The 26,051-nt window shown below is 52.4% G+C and overlaps 9 protein-coding genes and 1 non-coding gene across 10 annotated transcripts; 4 read left to right on the top strand and 6 right to left on the bottom strand.

Moving 5' to 3' along the window:
* Positions 1-147: 147 nt before the first annotated feature.
* Positions 148-1,186, top strand: J4E78_000308 (uncharacterized protein; the record flags this gene model as incomplete). The annotated part of the gene is made up of 2 exons (XM_049360973.1): positions 148-1,040; positions 1,099-1,186. 2 exons carry the CDS (start codon positions 148-150, stop codon positions 1,184-1,186), a joined length of 981 nt encoding a protein of 326 aa, XP_049226256.1.
* A 232-nt stretch (positions 1,187-1,418) lies between these two features.
* Positions 1,419-2,168, bottom strand: J4E78_000307 (uncharacterized protein; the record flags this gene model as incomplete). The annotated part of the gene is made up of 2 exons (XM_049360972.1): positions 1,419-1,646; positions 1,710-2,168. The coding sequence occupies 2 exons, from the start codon at positions 2,166-2,168 to the stop codon at positions 1,419-1,421; spliced, it is 687 nt and encodes a 228-aa protein (XP_049226255.1).
* Positions 2,169-2,591: 423 nt separating this feature from the next.
* Positions 2,592-4,092, bottom strand: J4E78_000306 (uncharacterized protein; the record flags this gene model as incomplete). Its single annotated transcript, XM_049360971.1, has 2 exons — positions 2,592-3,764; positions 3,844-4,092. The coding sequence occupies 2 exons, from the start codon at positions 4,090-4,092 to the stop codon at positions 2,592-2,594; spliced, it is 1,422 nt and encodes a 473-aa protein (XP_049226254.1).
* Positions 4,093-6,633: 2,541 nt separating this feature from the next.
* Positions 6,634-6,719, bottom strand: J4E78_000305. The gene has a single exon. It is a non-coding gene; the product is annotated as a tRNA-Gly (tRNA).
* A 486-nt stretch (positions 6,720-7,205) lies between these two features.
* Positions 7,206-9,431, bottom strand: J4E78_000304 (uncharacterized protein; the record flags this gene model as incomplete). The annotated part of the gene is made up of 1 exon (XM_049360970.1): positions 7,206-9,431. The coding sequence occupies one exon, from the start codon at positions 9,429-9,431 to the stop codon at positions 7,206-7,208; it is 2,226 nt and encodes a 741-aa protein (XP_049226253.1).
* A 3,264-nt stretch (positions 9,432-12,695) lies between these two features.
* On the top strand, positions 12,696-15,395 carry J4E78_000303 (uncharacterized protein; the record flags this gene model as incomplete). Its single annotated transcript, XM_049360969.1, has 3 exons — positions 12,696-13,551; positions 13,612-13,974; positions 14,602-15,395. The coding sequence occupies 3 exons, from the start codon at positions 12,696-12,698 to the stop codon at positions 15,393-15,395; spliced, it is 2,013 nt and encodes a 670-aa protein (XP_049226252.1).
* A 150-nt stretch (positions 15,396-15,545) lies between these two features.
* On the bottom strand, positions 15,546-17,133 carry J4E78_000302 (uncharacterized protein; the record flags this gene model as incomplete). Its single annotated transcript, XM_049360968.1, has 2 exons — positions 15,546-17,002; positions 17,058-17,133. The coding sequence occupies 2 exons, from the start codon at positions 17,131-17,133 to the stop codon at positions 15,546-15,548; spliced, it is 1,533 nt and encodes a 510-aa protein (XP_049226251.1).
* Positions 17,134-19,235: 2,102 nt separating this feature from the next.
* J4E78_000301 (uncharacterized protein) lies at positions 19,236-19,622 on the top strand (the record flags this gene model as incomplete). Its single annotated transcript, XM_049360967.1, has 2 exons — positions 19,236-19,437; positions 19,492-19,622. 2 exons carry the CDS (start codon positions 19,236-19,238, stop codon positions 19,620-19,622), a joined length of 333 nt encoding a protein of 110 aa, XP_049226250.1.
* Positions 19,623-21,334: 1,712 nt separating this feature from the next.
* Positions 21,335-22,687, bottom strand: J4E78_000300 (uncharacterized protein; the record flags this gene model as incomplete). Its single annotated transcript, XM_049360966.1, has 1 exon — positions 21,335-22,687. The coding sequence occupies one exon, from the start codon at positions 22,685-22,687 to the stop codon at positions 21,335-21,337; it is 1,353 nt and encodes a 450-aa protein (XP_049226249.1).
* A 254-nt stretch (positions 22,688-22,941) lies between these two features.
* On the top strand, positions 22,942-25,318 carry J4E78_000299 (uncharacterized protein; the record flags this gene model as incomplete). The annotated part of the gene is made up of 2 exons (XM_049360965.1): positions 22,942-23,624; positions 23,671-25,318. The coding sequence occupies 2 exons, from the start codon at positions 22,942-22,944 to the stop codon at positions 25,316-25,318; spliced, it is 2,331 nt and encodes a 776-aa protein (XP_049226248.1).
* Positions 25,319-26,051: the final 733 nt, after the last annotated feature.

Raw genomic sequence — 26,051 nt, 5'->3', positions numbered from 1 at the left:
TAGTCCACCTACCCACGTTGTTCGCCCGCGTTTCCGTTCGTGTTGGATCTTTGCTCTTCTTTTGTAGAGTAGACGTTCTGGTAATCCCACATCTTCGTTCGTCGTCTATCGTTGTCTGCATTCTCCGTCCCTGCACATTCGCCCCCCATGCGTTCCCACGCACGAACCGGCCTCATCGCCGCCCTGGCCCTAGCAACGCAACTCCTCGTCGTCGTATCCGCACAAGAAGACCGTCCCAAAGGAAACTTCCGCCAATGTCTCGAAGTCAGCCCCGAATGCCCCGTCTTCGCAACACTCTACGGGTACCGCCCTAATCTAGGCGCCAACGCCTTCCTCTGCGCACTCTTCGGCATCCTCTGCATCGGCACGCTCGTCGTGGGTGTTCTGAGCCGCACATGGACCTACACTGCCGCACTGGCCGTCGGAACCTTCCTCGAAGCAGCGGGATATGCGGGCCGTGTTATCATGAATGACAACCCATGGAGCGAGTCTGGATTCAAATTGCAGATTTGCTGCTTGGTTCTGGGCCCGAGTTTCGTTGCTGCTGCGATTTACCTCACGCTCAAGCACTTTGTCTTGTACTGTGGACCTCAGCATTCGCTGCTCAAGCCGCGTCTCTACCCGTGGATCTTCATCGGCTGCGATTTCGGTTCTATCGTTCTCCAGGCTTGCGGTGGTGGTATGGCGGCTGCGGGTGGCACAACGAACAAGGCGCTCATCGATGCGGGTAACAACCTGATTGTCGCCGGTATTGCGTTCCAGGTCGTTACCATGGCGGTGTGTGGTGGTCTTGTCCTCGTCTACGTGTTCCGGTATCGCAAGGCGAGGAATCAGCAGGCTATGGGCGAGAAGAGCTCGTATGAGATGGACAAGGAGACGGGAACCGTGCGCTTGGCTAAGATCAAGCTGTTTGGCTGGATGATCGTCCTCGCGTACACGACTGTGCTTATCAGGTGTATCTACCGCTTGCCCGAGATGGCTGGTGGATGGGGAAACTCGCTCATGAGGAATGAGAAGGAGTTCTTGCTCCTCGATGGAATGTAAGTCGCATTGATCCGAACCCTTGCAGAAAAGACAGAATACTAATACACTATTCAGGATGTTGGCTATTGCTTGCACGGTGCTGACGTGCTTCCACCCTGCATACTTCTTCCCTCCTTTCGCTGCTTTCCGCAGCCGCAAGTAGCTTTCTCATTTTTTGTCGACAGTCTTAGATGTATAGATGTTTGCTTCTGTTGCAGCGGTCACTCCGTATCATATTAGCGTTACGACTTTGATAGCTTTTCCAGCATAGCGATGTTCATTATAGACAAGATTTTGTAATTCCACATAACATGAACTACTTCACTACCCAGAGATACTTTGTAAGGTGATGCTCGTTTTTCCCATAGACTAACGCCTTCGCCCTTCGTATCTTACTACGCAGCTCCCCACCTCTCAGCATACCGATCATTCCCCGCATCAACATTCCTCTCATACTCACTCCGATCCGCCACATACTGTGCCGTCTCCTCGCCAAATATCTCCGCAATCCACGCAAACGTTACATCAATCCCAGCCGAAATACCAGAGCTAGTCCAGATATTGCCATCCACGACCCAGCGAGCCTTTGCGACCCACTCGACGTTCCGATGCTTGGCTTTGACCTTTGCGAAGAGTAAGTAACATGTCCAAAGTGAGGTGAGGAGATGACAAGTATGATCACTCACATCGCTGAAAGCGCGTTTGTTAGTCGTAGCCCTCCTGCCATCTAACAAGCCAGTCCTAGCCAATATCTCACTACCCGTACAAACAGTAAGAACCCATTTGATGCTCCCCTTGCCGCTCAAATCCAATCTCTTGAGATACTCGACCTGTGGCTTCATCCACTTGTCGCTCTCCGGTCCCCTCGATCCAATCCCACCTGGGAGGAGCAGCACCTCTAGATCATCCGGTGCGTTGTCGAATGTATGAGTAGGCACTATGGATTGTGAGAACTGGGAGCCTTGCTTGTCTTGCAACATGTTCTGGGTTGGCACTGGGTCTAGTGTTGCGGCTATGGTGCAGAGCGTGAGAGGGTGGTCGGCGGAGAGGATGTTGAGGGCATCTAGGGGGCCGGCATAGTCGAGTAGGTGGAAGCCGGGGAAGATGATGACTCCGAACTTTGAGGGGAGGGATTTTGCTGGCATGTTGAGGTTTGGAGCGGGTGATTGTGTTGGTGGGGGCAATTGTTAACAAAGTTGAGGGTCGGCCAGGCAATAACGTATCGATGTAAGTATGTCTACTGTTTTCGAGATAGTTTGCTATAGGCCCGGATGTAGTGGTCTTTGTTGTAGCGTGATCATGTAGAGTAGGGCATTGGTAATCGGCCGGGCTGGGTACCTCAGTGGGGGAACCTTGGAAGCGGAGTAAGTGGACGCCTTAGACGCTAACATCCGCGCGCCGATTGATCCAGGGGCCTTTTTTTGTGCTACAAAACATAGTGATAATAGCCCCACGGCCGGTAACATTATTCTACAACATGTATCACAGGAACACGAGATCAGCAAGTTCAACGATCGCAATACGAGTACACCAAGGCGAAGAGAGCGAAATGGTATTGTCATTGAAATCTATACAACACCGTTCATGTGTACGCCCTGCGCATCTTGTTGCTGTACCGTAAGCATCTGCCTTGCCCGTTCAATCCTCTCCTTTGTCATGATGTAGCTCTTGGGGATGTCTCCCTTCTGAACCATCTCCTCGTGCACGGCGGTCAGATCCTTGCCGTCGCTTTCGCCCAGTACCATATCGACAACTGCCTTGCCGCATAATGTACCGTTTGGCATACCGTGTCCTGTGTATCCGCCGGCTAGCCATAAGCCGTCTCTATCGGGCACCTTCCCTACCCATGGGTGGTCGTCACGAGAATATCCCATGATGCCAGTCCACTGTGCCGCAGCCTTAAGCTCATGTAAGCCCTCAATTTGCCCTCCCAAGTTCAAGACCTTCAACAGCGCACCGCGGAGATATGCAGCGGAGCCTTCGTCAATCACGCTGTCATCCGAGATGCCTATGCTTGGGAAGTTTCCAGCTCCGCGGCCGCCACCAAACATCAAGTGACCACTGGGATTTGGAACGCCCTCGAATGGGCGCTGGATGAGATAGTCGTCGTTGTTCTCCGGTTGACCTAGAGCTCCAACCATGCCGTACGAGTCGGGGAGAAGGGTCGATCCTTCAGGTGGGAAAAGGGCTGACATCTCCCCCCGACAGGGCACGATGAGATCAGCGAAGTGAGGTAAGATGGCTGATGTGTAACCGTTCGTTGCGAGGATGACAGTCTTGCTGCTGATCGTGCCGCGGGGTGTGTGAAGGGTGTGCGTGCCATCTGACGAGGTGATCTCGGTGACGGGAGTCTTGGTTTGTAGGTTGAGCCGGCCAGTCTTGATAAGCTTCTTGAGGACAAACGTGACCAGCTTGTATGGCCATAAACTCGCAGCTCCTTCACTCAGCGTCGCTCCGACACAGTCGGGCGAGACGCGATGCTTTTTCAACTCCTCCTTGTCCTTGATAATGGTGACGTGACGTGCGATCTCGGGTGCTATCTCCCTGAGATGCTCGATCTCCTTCTCAGCCTCCTTCATCGCACCTTCGGTCCAGAATGTGCGGCAGCCGGTGACGTCGCGCCACTCACAAGGGACGCCATTGTCTTGGATGTAGGACTTGACTGCGGCGACGTTCTTGAGTTCGAATTCAGCGACGTCGCTGCTTCGGTCGAAGAGGAGAGGTTGGCAGTGACCGCCGTTCTGTTTGCGCGACCGTCAGCAAGTGTGCGCCATATGTTTTGTTCGACTTGAGTACGAAGAATAGACGCGGTCGTCTTACCCTTCCTGTAGCGCCCCAGCATGCCTCTCGGGCCTCGAGTAGGACAACGCTCTTGCCAGCAGCCCTTTCGTCTTCCGAAAGATATCTCGCAGCACTTGCACCGGTTATACCAGATCCCACGATAACGATGTCAGCCTCGGCGGGCAATTCCTCTGTCGTACAGTGACCCAGTAGAAACTCATTCGGCTCGCTGTGCCAGAAGGAGTCTGACGATGTAGGTGTCGGAAGTGTGGCGCGTTCGTGCTTCATAGTGGGTTCGAGGATTGGGGAAGGCAGCGGAGGGACGTTTGGAGATTCGGGACGGATTGCGATCAACTCTTAAATACGTGAACTGTTAGGTGCCAGCACTGAAGAACAAGCGGATGCGGTGTGACGAACGATACTCCCCCGGGCTCGGAATGCGTATATTTGTACCGAACGATGATCAACCTCAAGGCGGCGTGACTGAGGGGTGGTGGGTCATCCTTCGGGGTTCGATGCAGCAGATTAGGCTACCTGGGGCATCATGTCGTTACTCCGATGATAGGACATGGCGACGAGCGGATTCCGAACGACGCGTATCAATTGTCGATATCATCGTCGCGTGTTTGTCGCGAGTATCGCAGAAGCACAGAGCACAGGAAGACATGAAGGTACTCACTGCAGCGGTGAGATCGTTTGGTACCTGGTACATGGCATGGCAGGTGCGGGACCGGAGCAGACGCCGCGAGTCAGTAGGGCTGATTATGTAAAGAAGCTGCGCAAATCCACTCCGAACTCTCTGACATGCTATACCATCTTTACTAGCATCGAACGACTCTGTTGTTTGGTTTTGGTACCAAGGTATGGTTCAACGTGGAGCCGCGCCACTCTAGCATGCGAGCACATCTGACAAACGTGGCATCACGGCATGCGACACATGGCGTTCGGTATGGTAACGTCAAATCGCATGCTTAAAGCTAATGTACAACCAAGGTAATGACAGTAAGAACGCGAGTGAAGATAGCGACAACAACGCCGCGATCTGCCCAGTTGCCCTGCTCGCCTCCCAGTAAACCCGCTAACCTCGAAACAAATCCGTTCAGCCATATCATTATCGACCTTCGTAACGTTCGTCAAACGCTGCCAGACACCCGCTAGCGAGCGTCGTACCGCCAGCAGTACTATCAGCCAACCATACTGCTTACTTCCGTCGTTGAACCAGCTCTTTTGCCGAAGCAGTCAGCGAGTACCCGTTGAACAGCCAGTCGTTCGAATGCCGTCCTTTCCATGGGTCGCTTCCGCTTGTGCTTCGCCGACCTGCAGCCTGTATGCTAGGTCTGTCACCCTGTACCGGTCCTGCGGTTGGTCGTGTCGGGCTGACAGGGCTTGTAGCGGAAGCATGCCTTTGTGAGTAAGGTGCTTGCTCGGGTGGCATGACCATGGGTGACTTGGAGCGTTTGCGAGACGTGGCTCCACGAGAGCGACTCCGTGAGCGACCGCGGATGCGTGCTGAAATGGCACCGAAGAAAGACGCCTCGGTCGGCGAAGCTGTTGCGCGAGCTGTGGGTGATGCTGGAGAATAGGGTGGAGATGTTTGACCCGACGACGACCGTGACTTTTGCGAATCGACAGTGTTTGTCCGGATTGGTGGCGGCATGGGCTGATTGTGGGAAGTCATGTTGATAGCCTCACAAATGGATCAAGAGATGTTTGTAGAGTCGTATTCGTCTCTACGTATGAGAGTAGCAGCGTATCGCAGGCGAAGATGACGAAGGATGACTGCAGAGGCCAGGTGTGAGGCTCAAAGGTCAGGCTGTCAGCACACTATATAATACCTACGCCGCAAAACATCCTCGTCATTTCCTTTCATGTGTGTCCTCAGCACATACTTGGCGCATATGGCAGCTCAATCAAGATGTCGGTGACTTGTTACAATCTCGCAACATGGCGTCCAATCAGACGCCTTAAACTTCAGGCGGGGCCTCCAGTTCGCCATGTTCCTCAGGTGAGCTCACCGACTCCCCACTTCGGAGCGAGCGTCTGAAGCCCCGCAGTGCACTGCAAAGCCAACGCATCCAGCCGAAGAGCCAGACCATCAGAGGCTCCGATGGCGATATAGGGCTAGCCGCAAGCCAATCAATGCAGATGATATGCCTCTGAACCATGATTTTGGGGTCACCGGTTTTGAGGGGTGCGAAGGCTTGTCCCCGCCAGAGTGGTTAGGTCGCGCACTTTGGAGCTTGTCTGTGCAATCAATGTGCCAGCTACTACTTCTCTATCCAGCACGCTGGTAACGTCGGAGTAGAGCGAGATCATCAATAGCTGTTACGCAATGTTGCGTTGGACTGACACGGAGCTGCAAAGTCCCGCAGGAATTCGTGTGTCCTCCAGGACGGCACCGTACGTTTTATCAGTCCAGTATGCGAGCTGAACTGATATGCATGTCTCATGTCAAAAAACAAGCTCTCGAGTACCAAGCAATAGCTCTAGGCCTGTCCACTTTAATGGCCTGTGTTGCTACCTAATCACCTACAGGTCAGAAGCGAGATGGTGCTTGATAACAAAGGCAGCGCCCCGCACTGTGGTGTCGCGCCCAAGAGTTTAGCCAGCTCTAGGCCTGCAGCACACACGGGTTGAAGGTACTTCGTAGAGCACTATTAGAATGTCCCAATAGAGTTTCAGAACCAGAATCATCAAAAAAAGTTAGTCCGCTGCAGATATGTCCCAAAGGCGGATCTGGACTTCGAAAACGCAAAAAAAGTAGTCAACGTTGCAATCGTGAGAAGGAGCTGTGCATCCTCCGGGAGCTATTGTATATTAGTGATGTGTTGGTGATGTAGGATGTGGAATGGAACGTACTCGAACCCGGGCCAATTGCTTGGAAGGCAATTATCCTACCGTTGGACCAAGAATGCTTGATGGAAAATCGACCAAATTTGATACTTATATTCTTAGCAATACTGTCGGGACTCATGAGTGTTGCGTCTCAACACGTCGAACATCGCATCGCTGGAAGCTGCAATTGAACCCCGCTCTCGCTTCGACCCAGCTTTCTCCATTTGCTAAACGCCCCACTTCATGCAACACCAATTCCCGCTCGCGAACACTTGCCTTGTCAATAGTTAGCTCCGTGTATCATTCGGATTAGCAGCCGTTCTAAAGTCTGATGTGGGATCTCTGAAGGGAACGAGCAACAAGTGGACATCAACAACCAACGAGTCCCCACTTTCTCAGCTCAACCACATTGGAACCAGCGAATATTCTATGCACAGACACTAGGTAATTTGATGCAAGACTTCTCATTGAATCCTACATACACATCTACTGACTCGATCATCCCCCTCTAACTACTTCTCGATACATCTTTAACACAATGAAATTATTTACAGAAGAACAGGAATTTACTGCACAGCGCGGCGCTGGCTCATTCCACTACGCCTGGAGTAGCCAGTCTGGGTCTTGCCGTAGCCCTCAGCAGGGGCAGGGGTGTACGCGGCAGGAACAGCAGGAGTAGCGGAAGGCTTGTCGCTCTCGCAAGGGGTGGAGGTAGCGCCAGCGGGGTATGCGTTCTCGTAGACAGGAGTGGAAGTCGGTTGGACGGGAGTCGGGGTCGACTGTACAGAGGAAGAGCAAGGAGTTGAGGACGCCTGGCTGTAGACCTCAGTGCTGGTGGACGAAGACTCGGCTGGGCTGGGGGTAGCCTGGCTGTAGACCGGGGCGCTGTAGACGGATGAGCTGGCGGGTGTGACGGATGCGGTGCTGCTCTCGCAAGGAGTAGAGCTGGCGCTCGCGGGGTAGTGCTCTACAGGAGTGGACGCAGGGTAAGGCTTGGTAGAGATGGTGGAGAGAGTCGACTTGAGGTTCTCGCCGTAGCCGTTGTTGCCGTTGTATGAGGGCTTCGAGTAGACAGCAGCGGGGGTAGAAGGGCTGTAGCTGGAGGACTTGGCAGGTGTGACGGATGCGGTGCTGCTCTCGCAAGGGGTAGAGCTGGCAACGGCAGACGAATCAGTGCCATAGGCAGGAGCAGAGCTGACGGCAGCGGGGGTAGAAGCGCTGTAGACGGACGATGAAGCAGGGGTAACGGAAGCAGTGCTGCTCTCGCAGGGCGTGGAACTGGCCATCACTGATGAATCAGTGCCGTAAGCAGGGGTGGACTCCGGGTGTGGGTACTCCTTGGTGGAGACGGTGGCCATGGTAGACTTTCCGTTGTTGCCATAGGCGTTGCCGCCGTTGTAGGATGGCTTGGAGTAGACACCGGCAGGAGTTGAAGCTGGGTAAGACTCCTGAACCGAAGATGAGGAGTGACCCTTAGCTGGACCGGCAGGGTAAGAGGGGTAGTTGTTCTCGCCCTCAGTAGGCTTCTTGGGGTAAGAAGGAGTGGAAGCCGGGTATGCCTCGTGGACTGAAGATGAGTGTCCGTTCATGGGACCGGCGGGGTACGAGGGGTACTTGTTGTCACCCTCAGTAGGCTGCTTGGGAGTAGCAGATGGCTTGTTGTGGCCGTAAGAGTTGTCGTGAGCGGGAGCGGAGGCGGAGGTAGGGTAGGCTGCATGACCGCTGCTCTTCGCAGGTGCTGAGGTAGCCTCGTGCTTCTTGGTCTGCTCGTACTCGCAAGTGTAGGCTTGTCCAGGCTTGGTGATGGTGACAGTCTGAGCTTCATGGTGGTAGACACCCGCCTCGTAGTGCTTAGCGGTGGGGTATGCGACCTCGGTGTCGTGGTCGTAGACGGTGGTGGTGGGCTTCGCGACCTCGTAATTGCCGGTGGTGGAGGCATAGATTGTGGTGTGCTTGATCACTGTCTCGGTGACAGTCTTGCCACCGTTGACCTTTGTCTCGTAGGCACCGTAAGCGCCCGTGATGTAGCCAGTCTGCTTGGCTTCGATGTACTGGCCTCCGTAGGTGCATGTCTCGCCAGCCTTCGCAGTCTTTGTGGCCTCAGCTGGGTAAGTGACGGGGTGCTCAACGGTGACGTCCTTGCTTGGGACAGTGTAGACACCAGGCTTCTCGTAAGTGGTGACCTCAGGCTTAGGAGTGCCGTAAGAGTACTCGTGGACGTACTCGGACCACTTTCCGCCCTTGTACTCCTTGACGTTGACGGGTTGCTTCTGCTCGCCCTCCTTGTAAAGGCCGGAACCGGGGTATCCGGGAAGTGCGTGAGGACCGAGTTGGTTGTATGGGACCGACTCAATCTTCTCGTACAGCTCGTACCAGCAGCCGTCAGTGCCGTTCTTAGGGGCGAGACCAGTGGGTGCCGCATAGCCGCCTGTTGCAGTAGCGGAGTGGGTGATGGTCTTCTTGGTGTGGTAAACAACAACGGGCTGCGCGGTCTTGGTGATCGTAGCGTAGTTGTTGTCGTAGTCCTTGATGACAGTTGATACGTAGGCATCCTCATCCCACTTGGCGCAGTCCTTACCACCATAGGCGGGGGACACGCAGGTGGGGTACGGCTGATGTTGAGTGGTCACGGTTACCGGTTGCTTGCCATAGCCGGGCACGATAGTCGTGTATCCGATGGGCTTCGCGGAGGTGCTCGGCTTGACGACGGAGCTGGACTCTGCTTGCGCACCGTATCCACCGTAGGCCTCGTGGGCAGCGGCAGTGGCAACGAAGATGAGTGCGTACTTCATGGTGATGATGAGTGTTGTTAAAATTAGATATTAGATGTAATAAGATCGTGTATAACGAATGACTGGGGTGAGATGATATAAAAAAAAAGAGTGTAGGAAAGAGCTGTTGATGATTAGAGAGAAGATGTGGATGAGTATATGGACTGCGAGACACCGTCGTCCATATATACTCACCCAGTGCGTAGACTGGTCTGAGAGACACACGCCCCTGAGATACTGGGACGGTAGAGTCTGCCGCTCGCTTGCTTACTTGGTACCCTGAATCCGAGGGTGTTGAGCTCTAGAATGCGACACGTGCGCAATGCATGAGCATACCGTTCGGTAGAGGTAGAGGTCGACTCGAATGTACGTACGAATACGAAGTACAAGCTTCGGAGTTATACGGTGCCATTTGGGCCAATCTATCGTGAGCTGCACGAAGTCTGGAAGGAAGGGCATTGTCGAGATCTTGAACACAGTCGTGCAGTCGTCCTCTAGTCGACACTCGTGAGACTCTGTCTTACAAGAAGTCCGCTCACCGAGTTTTCAAACGTACTTTTATGCATGCTGAACCCCTCAACGGCGGACTGTTTGAGTGGGCCTTTCCCGACTTGGCAGAAAGCTTGATACCCCGGCATACGCTGTCAAAGGTGAGCTTGTCTGTAGGCGTTTAAGGTAAGAATGATAAATTTGCTCACAGTATCCAATAAGATTCCTGTGTCTATTTTGACACTTCATTCTAGACCTTGTGGCCATTGCGTGTCCAATAGCGTGGTTTTCGAAAAGATCCCGTCCTCTTGACGCACGTTCAGTTCGGCTGATCATTGACCGTCAGAGCGAAACTTGTGTACGCCGTCGCGCAGCAAAGTCAGCATGCGGAAGCAAAGTGGATTGGAAGGTGAATAGTGAAGCAAACCTTGCGGCGAATGAGCCCATACACGCCTCGCGAGAGTACCTCATCTGTCTCTGTCCCCAGGATACCAGAGATGGTTCATGGAACGCATTGTAGACATGCCGTACGCTGGTCTTGCATTCTGTCCGACTGTTCATGACCCAGATGTTCGTGGTGTTCGCCAAAGAACAGACCACTTCAGGGGCTGCGCCACATCTGCTCTCGCACTAGCGCTTCCTCTTTGGTCGAAATAGCGCCCAACCATCCGTACACGGAGATATCAGACCAGTCACGCGAAGCTTTGAAGGCATCGAGGAGTGGGCCTTCAAAGCACGTACTCGATCCACCATGCTATGAAAATTCATAGAGCGCAGATGCAAAGTGGATAGTTGGGGTAGTTGGGGTAGTTGTGCTAGTAGCTTTGAGCAGAGAGTCATCTCGACACGGCTGAAGACGAAGCCCATGCGAAGCCCGGTGATGGAGGACGTCGCAAGGCGATTGGACCTACAACTACAGTCATTCTTGCCGGTGAGGACCTCTTTGCTAACAACTTCTCTTCTCACCACTTGCAACTCCGCCTCAACGTGCGACAGTTGATCCACAAAGCAAATCGTTCTCTTTGGTTCCATTTGTATCATGCCTTGTCTCAGCAAAACGTGCTGAGATCGTCGAGCGTTGTGATTGAGTTGGACGAATGTTAAAACATTGTTGCAGCACGTCGGTACTCGTCGCATGCAGATGTGTTCGCAACACGTCAACCGTAATTATATCTTTCTTTCTTTAGCTGATCCTTCCGTCCAAGAAAAAAGCACTCCTAGACTGCCGCAACAAGGCTGTCTGCAATGAAGAGCTATAATCTAAAGGGAACAGCAAGCCTTGAGATGTGACCCAAAGGATTTTGGATATATTCGACATCCCAGACGCAGAGTAAGATTCGAGGATGGGCGTAGGGTTCATTTGTTCCAAGATGGGCGTTCTAGAAGGTGTGAGACAACAAACTTGTGCTGAGCAAGAGTCGATGTCAAGAAGACGAGGAGATTGCACCGGAACTGATTGATTTTTCTGGTCAGGGAGAGGGAACCCCCACTTGAGATGTTGTTCCAAACTGATGCAGAAGTACTGGGTGACCGAACAGATATGTAAGAAAATGCCCGGGTGGTTCAGCAGAGGTGACGCCATTCCAAGAATGGATGATCATTGACATCCGGAGCGGAGAAAGCCAATGATGGAGTGTGTTTATATTACACTTTCCTTCTGACCATATGCTTGACCTGTCGTACTGTACATCGAAAGGGTCCTTCATCGTTGAGCGCGGTTGAGATGGACTTGTGGGCGTCTCGTGCCTACCTAGGTAGCCTTGATTCCGTCCGTGCGGTAAACCTGCCGGATACGACCGGCCAGCCCACGAGCCTCGCTGCCTGCAGACGTGCAGCTGAGGCACGGAACCAACATGTTTCGCCTCAATCGCCTCTTTTTGACCACTCGCAAGCGTGTATGCTACCGCCGAGATTGAAGTTCACGGAAACCACTATGACGGCCGGGCAAGTCTACAAACAGATGCTGACGTGGCGGGGTATGAGTACCCACCGCCAGGATCAAGATCCATCGGTTCCATGACCAGAAACACCTTCTCAGCACCAACGCAAAGCCATGTACATAATAGTTGATCTTGATTCCGATCAATCATACTGCAGCGCGCGTCTTAACTGTCCTAATGCATGGCGTGACAGGTCACGTACCAACGCACGTATGCGATAGGATACGCAGGACTGTGTGCTCGCCACGCAGGATCTAGCGTCAACTATGGAAGGTTCAGGAGATATCAATTATCACCGATTCAGCGGATTCGTCTGAATCTAGGGTGGTAGCGCTTGCCGCTACTTATGCGGCTACTTAATCTTGAATCGCGCTTCTAACGAGTGTTATCCTCCCGGACGATGAGAATGTCGCTCTAGCAAGTAATCATCAAGGACACGACTTGAAGTGTCAGACGAACTGTAAAAAAAATGGAACGGGATCAAGGAACAAGCCTGAGGGATACAGTACCTTCTCGGCGGTAATGCTCTCAATCGTAGGTACTGGTAGAATCGCCCGATTGCCCTCTCCCCTCGTCTAGCGCATGCGAGGCGAATCCTTCGGAATTCTCACGGTAAGGCGTTGTTATCTCATTGGCTCGACGACGGAATTTCCATATGTCTGGTGGCCTATCGAGACGTAAGAGACAGGCTGCTGAATCCTTTGTTATAAAAGACGCGAACCCCACTTGGCTAACATGCCAGGCGGAATAATATTACAATCATCGTCTTAATCTCAACAGGTACCGAATATATCCATGCATTTGGTTAATAATCCTTACCTAAAGCTAACTACACTACTATGTAGGTTCCACAGCAATGCTGCCACCAGAACAGCGCACACTCATCCTCGATCTTGGCGACGTCCTATTCCATTGGTCGACCCGCAACCTGACTGCTCTTTCACCTCAAAACTTCCATTCAGTTGTCCTGTCACCAACATGGGCCGAATTGGAGCGTGGTCACATAGACGAGACTGAAGCTCTTGAAATTATTGGCGAGGAATTATCTCTTGAACCGGCAACAATACGCGAAGCATTCAAGCAGTGTCGCAAAACACTACGTGTCGACCATGATCTGCTCAAAAAGCTCAAAGAGCTCAAAGTGGAGATGAACAAAAGCCTCAAGATTTACGCAATGAGCAACATCGCTAGAGACGACTTCACACGCCTCCAAGCCGTGTTGTCTGACTGGAGTCTGTTCGACGGCGTTTACACGTCTTATGAGGCCGGTATGACGAAGTTTGAGCTCGGTTTCTTCAAGCATGTCCTCAAAAGTATCGGATGTAGCGACCCAGCATCTGCAATCTTCGTCGATGATAAGCATGGGCAGGTCAATACGGCTCGCTCTTTCGGCATCCAAGGTATCGTCTTTGAGTCTGGAGATAAGCTCATGCGTCAACTGCGCAACCAACTATTCGACCCCGTCAAACGAGCTCGTCAGTACATGGCCAACAATGCCGGAAAACATATATCTCGTATCGAGAACGGCCCTGATCTTCATGAATTCTTCTCCCAGTTCATCATTCATTATGAGCTAGCCGATGAAAGTTTTCTCAGCCTTTCGCCATCCAATGCTGAGCCTGATGAGGTTGAAGCCACCATTGGCCAAGCTCGCAAAGAGGCTAAGATGTGGAACTACTTCAACGGCCCTCCCATTGGTACGACGAAGACATGTAAGTTGCTCGACGAGCTTATCATTATGGAACTAATGCTAATCTTACAATGCTATCTAGACCCTGATGATGTCGACACTACTGCAAATGCTTTGCTTGCATTCTCACCACCTTCTTCTTCGGCTGACCCCGTACTGGATCGCATGCTTCAGAATAGACATGCGCAAGATGGGGTCGCCTTGATATATCTCTGCGACAAGCGGCCTCGTTTAGATCCTGTCGTCCTCATTAACGTCATCCGCGTCTTCTACAAGTACAACCGTGGAGCAGATGTCAAGCCCGAGCTCGACTACGTTCGTCGCATCCTTTTAAACTCTGGCTACATTGACGGAACAGACGTGTATCTGTCTGCTGATATCTTCTTATACTTCTTGTCTTGTCTTATAGAAGCAAATGATACCGCGCCCGAAATTCGGTCTCTCGGTGAGCCTACAGCTGCTGCGCTTCGAGATTACGTTGGCCGTCGTGGGGACTCTTTCGCTGTCGCTGCACGTGTTCTGGCTTGCCAAAAGCTTGGGGTGTGGGCGCAGCCCGATATTAAATATTTGAAAGAGCTACAAGAATGTGACGGTGGATGGGAAATTGGATGGGTGTGTCGGTTTGGCAGAAGTCATAAGAGAATTGGCAGCAGAGGTGTGCCTACAGCGTGGGCTATCAAAGCGCTGGAGCATGAAGCGCAGCCTTATTTACACAAGAATGCTGACCGTGCAACAAGACGCGCGAAAAGAAGCAGGCTTTGCAATGGAAGTACTTCACTAGGGTGATTGACTACTACTGAACCCAGATGGTTTATGGGCATATCACCGTGCAGAGAAACCAATGTGAATCAGCCGCTGAACATACACACTGCCGATTCACACGGAGGTGAAAGCTGTAATCATAAAGGCTATCCGCTCTTCCCGTCACGATTTCACCATTGCACTCTCACTATCAGTGACCAGCAGACAAATACGATCACGATTCTCGACGCTCTTATCGTTCCGCTCGCACCCTCAGCACCATCAAAGAACTCTCGACGTTTACAGTCGCACGAATAAACAATGTCTACAGGAACTACTGGCGAGCGATTCAAGTACCCTGATGACGAATGTCTAACAGCGTACACCAAGGCTTTGGAGAAAGGTAAAATGCTGCATACACAGGCTCATTCTGACCAGCCCAGCATTCCCCAGAGCGAATTCAAATCGGTCTCCGACCTTGAAGAGTGGGGCTATGTTCTAGATGTTAAAACCGACACCCGGATAGGGATTATGTGTTCGGCGCAACATGTGCTCGAAACTGCCAGGAACGGTGAGACCTACCTGGCCACCGACGCCTGGTTCCTCAATAATATATATCTTGATGATGGCATGATCGAATCGGCGGCTAACTACGCGCCTCACGCGTTGGCATCGGGTTTGGTGAAATCCGTAGACCAGCCGGCGCACGCAACAGTACCTACGCTGTTGCCCAAACTATGCCACTGGAGCGACGTGGCATACCTCACATGGCTGCATGTTACAAGCAAAGAGCTGCCGAAGCCTGTGTTACGGACCATCTCTCACTACGGGGACAGTGTTGCGTCTGAAATGGTAGTGCAGCATGTAACAGCTGGAGTACAGCCGCGCAAATCTGGGCCTTATCTCGAATACGAGTTTGATGCAGACTCAGATGAAGGCTTAGCGATACTTGGGACGCCTGAAGGAGCTGGTACCGCCTACCTACTGGTACAACATAGGGAGGGGTTGGGTCGTCGGGTTGTCGACAAGATTGTTGCTTCTGATTTCGCGGATCCAGAATCTAGGCACTTGCAAATTCTGTTTCACATCAAAGAGGCGGAGAAGGTAGATGGACACGGGATTTAGTTGAACGTAGTCGGTGTCTGGACGCATCATGTAGTTGATCGTAGTCGGTTGCTAATTGATATTCGATAATTCGAAATGTCGTCGCACATTGTTCGGCTCGAACAGTGCATTGACCTTCCACACTCTCCCCCTTGCATCTGACAACACGATCTAGTCATCTTGGCTTATCCTCTCCGCCATCACAGCTTGGTTCTTCTCGTTGGCATGTGCAAACTCCCTGTATCTTTTCTCCTCATCTGACTTGCTCGCCCTTACAACTGTTCGGTTCTCTTTGTTGAGCCCCATGCAGAGCCTCGGGTTCTCGTAGAACATGATATCGATTTGCTCCAGTGTACGTCCGGAAGTCTCAACGCCAAAGAAGTATGTGAGAGGTACAAAGGACGCGCAGACAGCTGCCCAAACCCAGAAGTAATGGCCACGGATGTTGTCAAGACCGATCGGGGTGACCATGACGACCACGAAGTTTGACATCCAATGCGAGAATACGCCAACCGCTGTTGCCTTGTTGCGGACACGGAGAGGTTGGATTTCGGCTGAGTAGGACCATGATACGGGCAATATACCGAGAGTGAAGCAGTCGAGGTACAAGAAGATGAAAGCTACAGCTGCTGCCGCGCTGGCAAAGCTGTTTTTCGCCAGACATCCGGCGATGATAGCCATGCATGTTGCGCAACCGGCTGACGAGCCCATGACTGACCATCGACGCCCGATCTTGTCGATGTAGAAGTAAGGTGGCCATGAGAACACGGCATACTGAGTGAAGGCCACGGAGGCAAGAATGAGAGACATGCTCGGAGAGTAATCGAGGTACTGCTGGAAGATGTAGGCGAGATAGTAGCACAGTGCGTTGATACCGCTCCACTGGTTCATCATGTACGGGCCCATTCCTAGAACAACACGGTGTAAGTTGCGCGTCTTAGTGGCGTTGCTAAAGACTTCGCCCCAGGTGGGTTCCTCTTCGCTGCTCTCTGCCGCGATAGCGTCGAGAATCTCCTGGAGTTGACCCTGCACTTCTTCGTCATCCAGAGGCTTGTCTAAAAGTCGACTGATGGTGTGGCTCGCCTCATCAATCTTTCCACGGGATGCGAGCCATCTCGGTGTTTCGCACAGGAATGGGCAGAGCGCCAAGACCATGAGCGAGAAGAGGATCTGGCAAGCGACAGGAAACCTCCACTGCAGTGAGCTTTCGGCGTACAGTGTCGCAAAGCACAACCAAGAAGCGACCGCGACACCGATGATGATCAGAGCGGACTGAACGACGAGCAGCGAGCCACGGTTGTGCGCAGGCAATGTCTCCGACTGTAGAATTGGCACCGCGACCGTCGACAGCCCGACGCCAATACCACCAATGATGCGCGAGACAAACATCTGCCAGTAATCAAAGCTTGCGGTCTGTATAGCAGCACCGATCACGACGATGAGGTTGGCGAGGATGATCGAACGCTTTCGTCCGATGCGTTCACCGAAGACGAAAGCCACGACGGCACCGAGCGCGCATCCAATATCGTAGATAGCGGTAACTAGTCCGGTCATCGTTGGGTTCGGGTTGCCGAGGGTATCCTTGAAGCGCTGGCCACCCAAGATACCGCCGAAAAGTCCTTGATCATCTTGAATCGTTTTAGCTATCGAACCGCGATGTAAAGTGAGTTGCTTCAGGCTTACATCCGAAGAGAAGGAAGTCAAGACCAGAGGTCAATAGAATGACTGCGATGAGGCTCTTGCCTCTTAGTTCAAACATGATGAAGAAGATCCTGAACCCAATAGTCTGGTAAGCAGGAAGGGACAGCAGAACAGTATGATCGTGAGCCAAACATGTGGGCCGCAATCATGTATCCTTTATACTCGCAACCCCGTAGAGATGTGCACCGGCATCTCCTCATCTAGTTTAACGTCGATGCTTCTAATGTAGCGCGAGGTATCCATGTGGAATTTCTTAGCGGACCGTGTCCGGGGAAATTATGGATACGCGGGGAAGCAAATGCGGAGGTGAGGAATGTCAAAGCTTGCGCGAGAACAAGGCTTCGAACAGGTACATTCATGGCGTTGCATCTGGGCTGAAGTCATGCTAGCTGGGCCGGCTGGGCGAGAATGCGGGGTTCCGCTTTAGGAAATGCCGCGTCCTGAGTGCGGAAGGTTTGCCGCGATTGAAGCAACAGGTGATTTCGCTGGTTCCTGTCAGCCGTCAGGATGAACTTCAGGTGGCTCTGACTATGACTCGCACTGTCTCGTCGTTTTTCGGTGATGAAACATACCTAGGTAGCAGTACACAAGCCTGAACCTCCTAATCGATCGTCAAACCAGAAGCCTCAAAAGCGCTCAATTGTGTACGCCATGCGTGTGGGGAACGCTGATGCCGGTAATCAGAATCTCGGATCGAGATACTGCGAAGACAAGGGTGAGTGTCCCGTGCATGATGCCCGGGCATTTGTGAGTATTGATAAAACTCTTTACCTTCCTGGATGATGAAAACGCGTTCCTAAGTTTTTGATACGTTGAGTAGGATCAGTACACGTAAACGGAAGTCGGAAGAGTGAATTTGAAGGATTATTGTACGATGAAAGCATATCTCGGGTACTTGTACAATGCAAACACATCACCTTGATGTCGTGGCAAGGCTGTTTTCATGAATTTATGAGTCTCTCAGCGAAAGGTAATCTTACTGCCCTTGCTTCTTTTCTTTTCCACTATCTCGTAGCCTCTCCACCTTTCCATGAGCCTTGTAATTTATCTCACTCCAGCTCACCTAACATTTCTCTTGTCGCGCTCAGACTCTTGGTATCTCCGTAGATCGCCGCGATCAGACTCCCATCGATTTTCGGGAATTCGCGTTGGAGCACTTCGACGTTATCGTCATCATCGTCTTTTCTTCCTGCTGCCTCGTAACTCTGCATGACCTCAATTTGGTGAGAGCGATCTTGTCCGGTGGGAAGTGCCATCTCCGTAGCTGTACGACGAGGTGGTAGACCTGGTGGGACTTCCTCTTGTCCAGGGTAGGAAGACTGATTTGGATAGGAAGGCTGAGGTTGTTGTTGCTGATGGTGGGGTTGCTCAGAGAACCCATGAGGTTGGGACTGCATGAATGGGTTGTGCGATTGGGCTTGGCTTGGCTCTTGGCTCCATGGAGAGGTATCCTGGTGTTGAGGGGGGTATTGCGCATACGGCTCCTGAGGAGGATGTTGGCCTAGCGGATTTGGGGGTGGCTGTTGAGCGTACGGATTCGGAGGCGGGTCTTGAGCTGGTTGGTAGGCTTGGTAGGGATTGTGGCTCTGGTTGCTCTGGCCTTGTTGGTTTCCTTGGTCCGCCCACGGGTTGTCGCTGTGGTTGGAGGCCATGACTGCAATCTGTGTACTGCTCGATGTTCGTATGCTAGAGGTTTTGAGGGATCGAAAAGGAGTGCAGCGCGCTTGTTTAGCAAGCAGGAAATCTTTGAGGCTCAGGGCTGACTGTTGGCTGACGAGTACGTGAAGGCGCGGTAGACGATGACGTACGCTTAGCGCACGTGCCTCTTCGCCCCGCTTCGACCAGCAGAGGCCAGGCGCGTACTTGCTGCGAGGTCTAGAGGAACTTCGTACACTGGACCACGGGTCGTATGCCAAAACTCCGTTGTCAAGACAGTCGCCTCGATTTCCACCACCATTGTGCTCCGTAACCATGTTCAGGGTGACAAGTTATCAGCGCGATGTGTGCAAGGAGCTTCGCCGGAAGCGGACACCCCTTGCATAACGCGGGCTGCTCCTTCAAGGTGCTTCTAAAGTACTATATATGAGCACGCCAGGTAGGATGCGTGATTGCATCTTCATATTCACCGTATGAGAACACATCCTCTCCATCGTTGCAGTCATGGCAGCGCTGAGCTTTCAGCCCTTTGTCCTCCGTTTGTTCAACGCGCCACTAGGTGTTGACTTCCTGCGCAACTTGAGTGCTAAGATCTCGCCTTTCTTCGACTGCGAGCGCGATCGATTGTTTGCGTATATCAGTGATAGTAAGAGGAGACACTTACGGCAAGAGATGATAGAAAAGACGCTGGAGGCCAAGAGGCGTGGTAGGCGATGTCGTGCATTTTGCTCACCGTGTTCAGCAGGCTAACAATATATAGAGAAGCAGAAACAACGCGCCGAAGAAAAGATGAAGCAGATGCAAGCTAAGCCGTCCTGCAGAGAGAAAGAGCGCGAATCGAAGACGAAAGTGAAAGCAAAGGCCACGCAAAGAAACAATGGTATGTTCTAATTCAAGAGAACTTAATCGACCGTGTGATCCATACACCAGCAAGTCCATACCGTTAATGCTCGACAGGCGGGAAGAAGTAGTCTGCATATGAATCTCATATCGATACAGACACCGCACTATGTCGATTGCGCGCATTCCTGTGCTCATCAACTGCAACGACAGTTGAAGCAATCAATCCTTCTCTTGTCTGTGCTTACTATCCTTTTATCGCATGAGTTCTTCCACAAAATTGATCATACCTCGAAGACCACCTATTCCCTTCGACTTACTTTGTTGCATCTTGCCTAGTCTTGGTGGTATCTCCGATTTCACTCGACGCTTGTGGCGCCTATGTGTCCCATCTCGGACAGTCTGAGGAGGAGCTGAATCCCCAGCGTGACCATCGAAACCTTTGTGAAGCCCGCGTGTGCTTGAGACTATTGTACTTTCGGTACCGCGTATCGTCTCAGAAGCAGACGATGGAGCATCAAGGCGGGACCTTGCGGGGCCATGGACTTGATCAGGAGAAGCATCCTCGAATCGATCCTGTACAGCTGGATGTTCACGAATGGGAGCATGTGAGTGAGCGGCGCGAGATGGCCGGTTGTTGGACTTTCTTGACCGAGAACATGATTGCTGTTCTGCAGGCGTAGATCTTCTTAAGTCTCCATTCATAACATGTACCTCCTGTATGATCGCTGGTGCACATATCGTACCGATATGGGGCGCAGGTAAAGCTGGCACTTCGTCATGATGCCTCTGTGTACTGGCTGAATTCGACCTACCACGCCTTCGGCGAGAGGAACGGCTCATGTGCCCGTGGCGACTGGCTCTTCTGGTTTCATGGTCCCCAGTGCCTGACCGTCCATCTTCTGTACCATTGTTCGAACAATGGCAGCCATTTGCTGATGTCCCGTGTGGCATACGTTCATGTGGAACATCGCGAGGCTCGATCATTTCCGTTCCGTATCCGCACGTAAGCAGTGTACCGTCTTCTTGCATATGATGTCGAAGCTGCGAGAGACACTGACGCGGATGACGGAGCAGGAAAAGCCCAGTGTTGAGCATTCCACCTTTCTCTGAACCGGGTGTAAGTAGCACGTCACAGCCCATGGAGCCCGAGTTTTGGACGATGATCTTTGTGTCGCCAACGATGTAGATGCCATTGTTGCGTAATGAAGAGGGTTCGTGATGGTGAGATGATGAATTGTGACGGATTCGTTCTGGCATCCTTGCGCGTACGAAGATATCAAAGAGGCAGTCGGGAACGTGCTGATAGACATTCGAAATAACGTTGTGTAACGTAAGCAGATGGAGATGTTTGCGGCACACTGCTGGCGGTGGGCAACGGAAGTAGGGCGGGCGCAAACCATCTATGTTGTACGCCTAGCAGACATAGTAACTTATATTTACACTTCGCCGTTCGTCCTCAACAACTGGGGGCGTTTGTACACAGGTGGCACTGCGATATTGGCTCAGGATACCGGGTCTCGGGGATGCGGTTAGGCATACTGCAACTGTGCAACGATAAGCATGATAGAACGGGGCCAGGCAGCGAAATTAGAACTGAGAATCTTCGGAGTGTTTCAAGCTAATATCATTAATCAATCAATTACCGTTCGTTGGCTTGGATGCCAACAGTTTTCGGTGGAGGGCCGATACCAAAACCTCCCAGAGGTACCAAACATTATTCGTCAACGCTCTGTGAACTTCTGGCTAGCGAAACAAGAGGTTCACGCAGGCTCCTCAGTCTTCGCTCGCTTGCCCTCCGCACCGCCATCATCGACTTCCAGTTTCCTCTTGCTACTGCCAGCATCATTTGACCCTGAAGCTGCCGGCGCAGGCGCCTTCACCTTCTTCTTCACCATACCCGAGACATCGTTTGCGCTCTTGGTAGCTTCCGCAATCTTTGCCTTTTGTGTTGCTGCATCTGCTCCTAACAGCCCACCTAGCAGTCCCTTGAACACCGACGAGTCGATGCTGTCGAACTCCTGCTTGTTGGGATCTGACTTCAGGTCTACAAGACGGGTCTTGAGATCCTCGAGCATGCCCTTTTTGTCTTCAATGATGGCTTGCTTCTCCTTCTTCTGCTCTGGCTTGAGGGCGTCGGAGCTGAGTGCTGCCTCCTCCTTCTTCAAGCGCGCTTCCAGACTTTGTATGGCGAGGTCTGTTTGTTCAGCAGCCTCCTTCCGCAGGTCCCAGTTTATGCCATCTTCGTCTTCCTTTCCTTGTTCCTGCTTAGCGGACGCATCGGTTGTTTGTCCAGTCTGGTCTTCCCGTACTTTTGAGACGGATGCGAACTCGAGCGCAAGGGAAAGCGAGTAGTGGGCTTCCGTGACGTTCTCGTGCTCGAAGGGGTATAGTTCCTCTTGCAGGGCGAGCGCTTTGCGAGCGTCTGATATAGCGTCGTGGAATCGTTCGTTCTCGAGCGAGATCTCGACGAGGAAACCGTGGCAGTCGGCGATGCGCTCCTTGATGACGCGCGCCTTCGGGCTCAGCTCCGCCTTGCCTTTGCCCTTGTCTGAAGCGTCTCCTTCTGGGGCATCTAATTGCCTCTCATACAGGACGCGGGCTAGCTCGAAGATCTCGTACGCGTTTCCGAGGTCGTCGTCATCCTCTTCTTCCTCACCGTCCTGCATGTCGTCGTCTTCATCCTCGGAATCGGTCCAGTTCTCATCGCCTTGAAGCTGGAAGAATGGCGTCTCGCCTACTGGCTTCTCCTTCTGCTCAGGCTTTGCGGCGCTTGCACCTTCACCCGCGTCTGCTTTCGCGGCCTTCTTTGCCTTTGGCTTCTTCTTCTCCTCTTTTGCCACCTTGTTGCCTAGCACATCGCTCTTGGCGACTGCCGACCTGTAGAGCGCGCGCCCGTAGTAGAAGAGGAGCTCGGCGTTCTCAGGCGCCATCTCGCCGTTGAGTTCAGCTTGGATCTCGACGGCATCGGCGTAGTGTTCGGCAGCGGCGTCGTAGTTCTTGGTGGAGTAGTGGATAGAAGCAGCCTGCGACAGCTCTCCCATCTTCTCTTTCGTTCGGGGCATGTCTTCAGTCTCGGTGACGGTCGCGAGCGGTTCAGTGGCAGGGTCAGCCATTGCGTGAGATTTGTCGTGTTTGTGTGATATATTCAGCGTATGCGACAACGATTTCAGAGTTTGCAGGCCGTAAGGGTAAGCGTGAAGGATGCTGAGTGTCGTGTTTGGGCAAGAGGCTCGGTGGTTGCTAGGAAAAGTAGCTCCGTCTCTAGCGCGAAATCGCGCTGGGACGCGTCGCACGCGTAAAGTGGAATCCCATGCGTGCCCATTACCACATTGCGACACAGCACAACTTCACCTTCACCACACCCAATATGGCCACCTCAAGAAGACCCGAAAAGCCCTCGGCGGTACCCTCAGACCTCATCCCGTCTTCATCGCCAGCGTTCGGAACCCCGGTTCATCCCATCAATCCCCGCAGAACCGCCCCCATACGCGCCCCGCCTGCACTCAAGCCAGTCGGCAAGTCCACCGTTCTGCCTATACTACTTCCTCCTGCCACACTACGACCGCTCGCATTTCGAACATTCACAAAGAAACATAACCTCACCCTCACATCTTCCGCCCTCCAAGCACTAGCAACGTTTGTGGGGAAGCACTGTGGTTCGGGATGGAGAGAAGAAGGCCTGGCCGAAAAGGTCTTGGAGGAGATCGCCAAGAGCTGGAAGAAGTGCGGTGGCCAGGTCATCGTGGAAGGCGACAATGAGACGCTCAAGGGCATACTCAAGACGCTCGAAGGTTCAATGAGTGGAGGAAGGGTAGTGCAAGGCTCAAATCTGGGCAGGCAAAGCAGCTTCAACTTTGGGCCTGAGATAGCTGGCCAGATGAATCGCCCGAGTATCGACACTAACAACAGTTTTGGTATGTCGAGCCTGGAAGTAGAGGACAAAGATGAGGAAGAGGATCTGTTGAAAGATCCACGAGAGTGGATGAAGGTCATTGGCGCGTTCGAGCAGCCAAAGTTGATATACAATGCCACCCAGAAGCACTTTGAAAAGTATGTACCAGTCAAGAGAGAACGGAGTGTCTACTAACCATGTCAGGTCGGCCAAAAAGCCATCGCTGTTCCCAGATCCCTCACACAAGACCGAGCTCTTCCGTCAACGCTACCACATCGTACACCAGCGCATACTCCGCAACGAGACGTTCCAAGCACCCACATTCTCTACGGCCCGTTCTGCTACCCTCAACCGGACGGGATCGATTGCGACGTCACAGATGAACAGTATCACACCAATTGCCAATCTGCTTGGTCGCACTGGAAGCACACATTTGCTGCTAGGCATGCTCACAGTCTCGGCCACTGGTGCGCTTTCACTCTCAGACCTCACAGGCACAATCACGCTAGATATCCAACACGCACGTCCAATCCCCGAGAATGGCGCCTACTTTGCGCCAGGCATGATCGTTCTAGTCGAGGGCAGCTATGAAGAGGACGCCGGAGCTACTTCAACTCTAGGGGGCAGCGGCGGTATTGGTGGCACGATAGGCGGCAAGTTCCTTGGTTTCTCCGTCGGACACCCTCCCAGTGAGCGCAGAACAGCAACCTTGGGCGGCGCCGAAGAGGTCGACAAGAACAGCCTGACTGGACCAGCGTTCGGATGGACAGACTTCTTAGGTGTTGGTTCCCAGCGTGCGACCGGCACCCGTATGAACAAGATCGCATCAAAACTTCTGGATCAAGAAACAGCACATAACATAGTCATAGCCTCAGACCTTCATTTGGACGTTCCATCGACGTTATCAGCTCTCCGTACCCTCTTACGCACATACACACCCGATCCCACCGACGCCCATCCAGTCTACCCTCTCGCTATCATATTGATGGGAAATTTCAGTTCGAAAGCCAGTCTTGCAGGCGTACCAGGAACAGGCAGCATTGAATACAAAGAACACTTCGACGCACTTGCCTCTGTCCTTGCAGACTTCCAACCGCTCATCGCACACACTACCCTCGTCCTCGTTCCCGGCGACAACGACGCCTGGCCGAGCGCATTCTCCGCTGGCGCCGCTACACCACTACCACGAAAGCGCATCCCAACAATGTTCACAAGCAGAATCCGGAAAGTGGTAGCCGAAGCCAACAGAGAGATCTGGGGTGCAGGCAAAGCAAAGGGTAAAGAAGGCGAAGTGATCTGGACGTCCAACCCCTCACGCCTGAGCTGGTTCGGCGTAAAAGGCGAGATGGCAATTCTAAGAGACGACGTGGCCGGCAGACTGCAAAGACAATCGATACGATTCAACAAGCCACCTGCCGATGTAGACGACGAGATGCCATATGCACCAAGTCATCAACAGCAAGAAGCAGAACAGCAGGACGCTATGGACCTCGATCTCAGGATGCCGCCACCCAAGCCACAGCAACAGCAAGCAGATATTGATCTTGATACGCAAACTGCACGAGCGCTTACGCGGACTATTCTTTCGCAATCGCATCTCAGCCCCTTCCCACTTTCGGCACGGCCATTACATTGGGACTTTGCTCATACGCTGAATCTCTACCCGTTGCCAACAAGCTTGGTGCTAGCGGATAGTGAGGCGCCGGCGTTCGTGGTGAAGTACTTTGGCTGCACGGTCATGAATCCGGGGAGTATAGATGAGAGTGGGGGGCGGGGAAGGAGGGAAGGGAGAGCGCGATGGGTGGAGTTTGATATTAGGACTTCTGCTGGTACTGTGAGGATGGAAGGGTGATAGTAGATAATGTGAATGTTTACGATCTTCTTTTTATCGGCGTTGCTGTCTTGTACACACAGGGACCACCCAGTCTAAGGGAAAAACTGGACAGATACCTCCACGAAGTTGATTTAAAAAAGCTAATAAGGCTACATTGCCTCAACACTTCTTCAAACTTAAGTTTTCGTTGTAATGTAGACTTTAGCGCACCTGTTCGGTTTTTCCCTTGCACAAGGTGGGATTACAGACTACACGGATGTGTTGTGTTGCGTGTCTATGCACAAGGATACAATGTCTCCACCTAGACTATACGTCACGACAGAGATGCTAGTTGGAATATCGAGTATGCAACGCAAGAGTTCCATTAGAAATTATCTACATCGGTTTTCCGCTCTTCCGCTCCATCCATCCATCCAACATAAACACACATCAATTCCAATCAAGTCATGTACAAAGCTCAAGCTCTTAAAACTCAAAAAGCGAGGGGTATTGCGGCACACGCGCACGTATGCCGTAGCATCACTGAAGAAAGCCCGTCCGCCTGTACGTAGTAAAAAGTGTAAGGAAACTGGTATCATTGTTCTTTTCGAAGAGCTCGTCGGAGCCAATCGAGCGCTGAAAAGGAAAAAGGGAAGACTAGACAGAGGTACAACACAGAGCGTAGATGGAAAACAGGAAATTGGTGGTCGTCGTGGTTTCGGGCTCAGAGGCGTAGGGTGGGAGACTGAGACAGTGGGGGTGAGGCAGATCG

The sequence above is a fragment of the Alternaria triticimaculans genome, assembly GCF_023758025.1.
Source record: "Alternaria triticimaculans strain BMP 0046 chromosome Unknown scaffold_1, whole genome shotgun sequence".
Lineage (NCBI taxonomy): Eukaryota > Fungi > Ascomycota > Dothideomycetes > Pleosporales > Pleosporaceae > Alternaria > Alternaria triticimaculans.
Note: the sequence above shows the minus strand (reverse complement) of the source record. Positions and strands in the feature narration are given on the sequence as shown.